General features: G+C 40.4%; 2 protein-coding genes and 1 pseudogene across 2 annotated transcripts; 2 read left to right on the top strand and 1 right to left on the bottom strand.

Moving 5' to 3' along the window:
* The first annotated feature begins 1,246 nt into the window (after positions 1–1,246).
* On the top strand, positions 1,247–2,808 carry LOC149400905 (trihelix transcription factor ENAP2-like). Its single transcript, XM_089612895.1, has 2 exons — positions 1,247–2,355; positions 2,554–2,808. Exon 1 carries the CDS (start codon positions 1,357–1,359, stop codon positions 2,332–2,334), a length of 978 nt encoding a protein of 325 aa, XP_089469021.1. The 5' UTR covers positions 1,247–1,356; the 3' UTR covers positions 2,335–2,355; positions 2,554–2,808.
* A 22-nt stretch (positions 2,809–2,830) lies between these two features.
* Positions 2,831–3,855, bottom strand: LOC149400904 (uncharacterized; annotated as a pseudogene).
* A 286-nt stretch (positions 3,856–4,141) lies between these two features.
* Positions 4,142–5,254, top strand: LOC149400903 (uncharacterized protein At5g01610-like). The gene is made up of 3 exons (XM_089610545.1): positions 4,142–4,277; positions 4,331–4,722; positions 5,124–5,254. Exons 1-3 carry the CDS (start codon positions 4,142–4,144, stop codon positions 5,148–5,150), a joined length of 555 nt encoding a protein of 184 aa, XP_089466671.1. The 3' UTR covers positions 5,151–5,254.
* The last annotated feature ends 660 nt before the right edge of the window (positions 5,255–5,914 follow it).

Below are 5,914 nucleotides of genomic sequence, written 5' to 3'. Positions count from 1 at the left end.
TAAAAATAATTTAGTTTAATAATAAATTAAAATGAATATATAGATTTGCAGAATAGATAGTATTTGTCTAAAATTTATGTAATCGCCAAATTATACGAATACTAGATTTCAATATTTTTTTTTCTCTATGATTAAATTAAAAAAATGAAACTATTTATCTGATGGAATTTTTGTATGAATTAGTCATTTCAAACTTAGTTTTTAGCAAAATAATCAAAGTATTACAAGTTAATGCATTTTAGCCACTTATAATGTAAAAAAAAAATTACTAATATATCTTTAATTATTTTTTAAAAAATTAATCTAAAGTTTCCAAAAAATTTAATCATATTTTCCAAATATTTAATCGCACTCTTCGATAAACCAGAAAGAAGAAAAAGAAGATGAAGATGTCAAAAACTTTAATCCACTGTTCGATAAATCAGAAGTAGAAAAAGAAGAAGAATGTGTCAAAAAATTTAATCATGCTTTCCAAAAATTTAATCAATTGCTCGATAAATTAGAAGAAGAAAAGAAGAAGAAGAAGAAGAAGAAGAAGAAGAAGAAGAAGAAGAAAGTGACGATGGTGTTGATGACCATGCGACGACGATGCGACGGTTTCTAAATCGCCGACTTTCAATCTCCCATGGCGATCTAGAGACCGCCAAGCCCACTCACCCCCAAGCCCTAGCCCACCCACGGCGATTCAGACAAAAAAAATTAGAATTTCACTTCGGAAAAGATGAAGATTTCACGACGATTCTGATCCACGGTGGAGCGAATCTGGATTGGGATCTGAAGCAGACGAATCTTGATCTCCACTGTCAGCTTGTACTTTCAATCCACGCCATACTTCGTCTCCTCCCACGAATTGATCTCCGTCGTCCATCTGTACTTCCGATCCTCGGAACGGCCTTGGCTCCTCATCCTCGCGAGCCACGATTCCAGCTCGCTGACTCGGTCGCTCAGCTTGTTGAAGACCACGATTCCAACGCTCCACTCGGCGGTGTGAAAGCTTTCGCTCGACGTAGATCAGATTGTCGAAGAGCTCAAGATTAACTTTGAGTTCATTGAAGAAGGAAGGGAATCGTGGTACAACACAAGTGTATTTTTAGGGTTTTTTAAATTTTGGGCTGATTTACCTCAATTTTGGACAGTTTGGCTATTTTGCCAAATCTAAACTTGAAAAATGCTAAATAGCCGTTTCACCCTTGTGCAAATCATAATTTTTTTTTTTTTTTTTTCTTTCAGTTATAGTCAATATTTTTTTTATTATTTGACAAACGTATCTTTTGGTTATTTTGTTGTTAGGCTATTCGGAACAAATGGGTATGCTATACACCCGAATTGGCAGCGTTCTTCGATGAGTGATCGGAAATGAGCTCTCTCTCTTTGTTTCAATCAGTCACAGACAGTTTCATGGAATCCGACTCCGACTCGGAATCCGACGAGGACCTAGAATTCCAGGAGCGCCCTGGATCTTCGTTCCCGATTCCCTCTCCCTTCTCCGTCCCCCGAAGATCCCGCTCCAGAGACCTCAACTCCTTTCGCCCACCAAACCCTAATCTCCGACTCCACGACGTTGCGACGAAGAAGCGGAGGCTCAAGGAAGAGCCCAATTGGAGCGAGAGAGCCGCCGCGATTCTCCTCGAAGTCTGGGGGGAGAAGTTCGTCCGGGAAGGACGGCGGAGCTTGAGGTCGGAGGAGTGGCGTGACGTGGCGGAGAGAGTCTCCCACGCGGCGAGGATCGAGGCCACCGTGGCTCAGTGCCGAGCGATCTTGGAGACGATGAAGAAGAGGTACAAAGAGGAGAGAGAGAGGTTCGTGGAATCAGGGATTCCGAGCGGTTGGGGGTATTTCAGGAAGATGGAAGGTTTCCTCTTCGCCGGACCTCCGGGGAGGGAGCCACGCCGCGGAGGAGGGCTTGCGTGCGGAGTTGACTCCGGCGAGTTTGTTTTCGCGGATGCGAAGGTGTACTTGGACCATGCGAACGGGTTTGACGAGATGAGGGACAGTCCGGCGGAGTCGGAGGAGAGCGGAGATTCCGGCGAGGAGGAGAGAGGAGATTCCGGCGAGTCGGTTAGGGTTTTGGCGGAGTCCGTGGAGCGGTTCAGGGAGATTTACGGGAAGGTGGAGAGCGACAAGAGGAAGCAGATGGTTGAGCTGGAGAAGATGAGGATGGATTTCCAGAGGGATTTGGAGATTCAGAAGAGGCAGATCATGGAGAGGACTCGCGTTGAGATCGCCAAGATTCGGGCCTCCACGCCGGACGAAGAACACTGCGATGACGATGATGATGACGATGGCGATGACGATGAGGATGACGATGAGCTTGGTAGCGGAGACCGAGGATGATGTGTTTACGACTGTGTATGGGTTAGTGGATCTTACTTTTGAGACATTGTTTCTTTTCGTTTGTGTCCTATCAATGTTTTGGCTTTGAATTCTTTGTTCTACTTCATAATGATAAACAGCACTTGGTGGAGCTTGATGTGGATAATATACAGAGTGATTCACGGACAAGTTTCTTTTAGTTTTTAATTGCCATTGCTTTGATATTTTCTAATCTCGCAGGGCTTGGATGAGCTGCGAAACAGATTGTGGCGAACGAAGGATGGGTTCCAAGCTCGGCAAGTATGATCTCTTAAATACTCTTTTTTTATATGATCTAGCTTTAGAAATTAGTGAGGGCCTCTGATATTCATTTACCTTGTGAAAAAGATCAGCAGTTTCACCTCATATGTTGTACTTTTAGATGACAATTTTTTTTTTCTTTCTAATCTTGGAATTTCGGGATGCCTATGAATGTACTAATTTTGTTTGTTTTTATTTTTATTTTTTTATCATTCCTAACAAGATTTATTTTCATATTTTCCCCCATTTTGCCTTTATCAAAATACTGATAGCTTGTTCGAAACGAAAAGAGTGTTTGTAGATGAAAGAACCATATGAACTCTAGATTATTCCTTTTAAATTAGCGTTAAAAAGAAAAATCTATGGATCATCAAAAGATTTATACGACTGTATGGAAAACGAGAACAAAAGAGTACATTGAGACGAGAAGAGAAACTTCCCACAAGTTAATCACCCTTTTCCTCATCCTAAACTCAAACAAACACTCAAGTAGCTTAAACCCCGTGTTGCTCAACACAGCCAAGATCAGCTCTGTTTTTCGCTTCCCTTCGATGAGACTCTTGGCTTTCAACATCAATCGGAATCCGCCGCGACGGTGTTGTTCCAGTGCCGATGAAACCCTAGCTAATTTCCCGACGACCCTCACATTAGCAAAGGCCACACAGAAGGGCACTCCAAAAACCCCGAGAGCGACCCGAAATCCAACTTTACCGAGCAAATTCCGAAGAGACTCGGTATCTTAGGTAGTGTTGCAAGGTTGATGGTAAAGACCCGATTAGGCCAAACAGCGAAAAATTCCCAGAGAGAAGTGTTGAGAAGCTTGACTCTAGATACCCCACTTCTCATCAAAAGTCTCTTCGAGTCGAGCGTGATGACTCCATAGTAACTCTCCGACACTGCTTGAGCTATTGCTGCTGCTTTTACCAGAAAAGAGAATGTGAGGGACGAAGGAAGACAACTGGCAATGTGGACCATGGCATTGGAGAGAAGTTTTGGCAGTGGATTGGCGCTGAATATTGGTAATGAGGGTATTTGTGGAAAATGGTGGATGAGGAAGCGTTAGAGGAATAGTGAAATGGGTAAATAGAGAAGAGGAAGATAGAGACTGAGTGAAATCGAGCTGGGTGAGGTATTACTTTCATGGACTCTTTGAATATACGAGCTGTGTTCAGTACATACATCGAGTTTATTGTAATGTTGATATTCATGCCATTAATGAGCGATAAACTTTGTGGATGTTAAATGGTGGCAAAAATGTATTAAAGTTTTATACTGGATACTCTTGGCGGTGTAAAATACCCAATGCTAATTTCTAGTTCGACCGATACTACTTAGTTCAAATCAACAGTCCTGTAATTATTTCAAGATTTCAAGAGATTTCTAAGTAACTAGCCTCTTGTTAAGGAGAACATTAAAATATTAGCCTAACTATCTAGTTATTTAAGAGAATAGCCAATTTTATTTTATATTCCAAAATTACCCTTATTTCCTCTTCTATCGCAAACCCAAACCACACAGCAGAGATTTAATGTCGTCATCCCGCGGGTTCCTTGTAGCGCTGATCACCGCCCTCGCCGAGTCGCCGGACCGCCATCGGAATCTCGTTCCCGAGCACGACCTTGTACCTGATTCCCAGCCCGCTCTTCCCAAGCACGTACTCCGAAGCTCGCAGAAGCTCGTCCAACTCGAAAGTGAAGCCTCTGTCGATGGCCATCAGATCCCCCGTCCCCGGCTTCTCCTCCGGCGGCCGAATCCGCCGGAGGTCCGATCGTCGATGTCCACGACATTTTTCCGGAGTACGGATTGCCGAAGGGGCTTCTACCGGGAAACGTGAAATCGTACAGCCTCGCCGACGACGGTTCGTTCTCTGTGACTCTCCCATCGGAGTGTTACGTTCACTTCGAGGACCATCTGGTCTACTACGTGACTCACATCGAAGGGAAGCTCGACCAGGGCAAGGTCTCAGACGCGTCGGGGATTCAGGCGAAGAAGTTCTTCGCGTGGCTACCGATCACCGGAATCGTGGCTCACGCAAAATATGGGACGGTGGAGTTTAAGGTCGGATTCTTGAGCGAGACTCCAAGATCACTCATTCCATATGAATTTCAGGTATAATACATGTAATTCCTTTCTATGTCCTTATTCGATGTTATTGCATGTCGAAATCGCTATGATAAATACAATTGGTGTGGATTTTGGTTTCCTCTGATTTGGGAAGAAAAATGGAGTTTCTTAGGCTTTGAATTAAATTTTAATTTGTAAGGTAGAGTTTGACATAATCATGGGGGTTTGAGTGAAAAGTGACTTGTTACAGGAGGGGTTTCAAGATAATTTAGTAGATTTTTTGTGGTTTTAGAGATGCTTTAAGCCAGTTTCTAATAGTGATAGTAATCTAAGTTTAAGAGGCTATGTATGTCGAGATTTGGTGTGAAGATTTGAACTTGGTAAACTTTTGTGAAGGTTTTAAACACAAAGCTTACACTTTGTTTAATCTTGGCTGTGATTTGCAGATGTTACGTGGAGTAAAGTTTAAGTGAAAATAAGGTGGTAAATAAGATTTATTATTATTCTTGTTACGGTAAATAAGATTTATTGTTGTTCTTGTTATGGTAAATAAGATTTACTGTTATTCTTGTTACGGTAAATAAGATTTACTTTTGTTCTTGTTACGGTAAATAAGATTTACTATTGTTCTTGTTACGGTAAATAAGATTTATTATTGTTCTTGTTACGGTAAATAAGATTTATTATTGTTCTTGTTACGGTAAATAAGATTTACTATTGTTCTTGTTACGGTAAATAAGATTTACTGTTGTTCTTGTTACGGTAAATAAGATATACTGTTATTCTTGTTACGGTAAATAAGATTTGTTGTTTTCTTGTTACAGTAAATGATACTTACTATTGTTCTTGTTACGGTAAATAAGATTTACTGTTATTCTTGTTACGGTAAATAAGATTTGTTGTTTTCTTGTTACGGTAAATAATATTTACTATTGTTCTTGTTACGGTAAATAAGATTTACTGTTATTCTTGTTACGGTAAATAAGATTTGTTGTTTTCTTGTTACGGTAAATAATATTTATTATTGTTCTTGTTACGGTAAATAAGATTTATTGTTATTCTTGTTACGACAAATAAGATTTACTGTAGTTTTTGTTATTGTTAATTAGATTTTACTAATTTTTTTTTGTTATGGATGATATTATTTACTATGATAGTTAATAATATTAACCTAAGGGTATTATTGGAATATTAGAATGTTGCTATGATAAATTGGTTATTTTCCTAAATATGTTAA

The sequence above is a fragment of the Urtica dioica genome, chromosome 4, assembly GCF_054948205.1.
Source record: "Urtica dioica subsp. dioica isolate 48M chromosome 4, U.dioica_male_clone48M_v1_H2, whole genome shotgun sequence".
NCBI lineage: Eukaryota > Viridiplantae > Streptophyta > Magnoliopsida > Rosales > Urticaceae > Urtica > Urtica dioica.
The sequence above is the reverse complement of the archived record's forward strand: the minus strand, read 5'-3'. Positions and strand labels throughout refer to the sequence as shown.

Excerpts from the sequence above, each read along its gene's own strand:
- LOC149400905 (XM_089612895.1), top strand. The coding sequence starts at position 1,357 with ATGAGCTCTCTCTCTTTGTTTCAATCAGTCACAGACAGTTTCATGGAA.
- LOC149400903 (XM_089610545.1), top strand. The coding sequence starts at position 4,142 with ATGTCGTCATCCCGCGGGTTCCTTGTAGCGCTGATCACCGCCCTCGCC. Across the intron at positions 4,278-4,330 it reads TCCCAAGCACGTACTCCGAA|ATCCCCCGTCCCCGGCTTCT; the intron begins GCTCGCAGAAGC and ends GATGGCCATCAG. Across the intron at positions 4,723-5,123 it reads TCATTCCATATGAATTTCAG|ATGTTACGTGGAGTAAAGTT; the intron begins GTATAATACATG and ends TGTGATTTGCAG.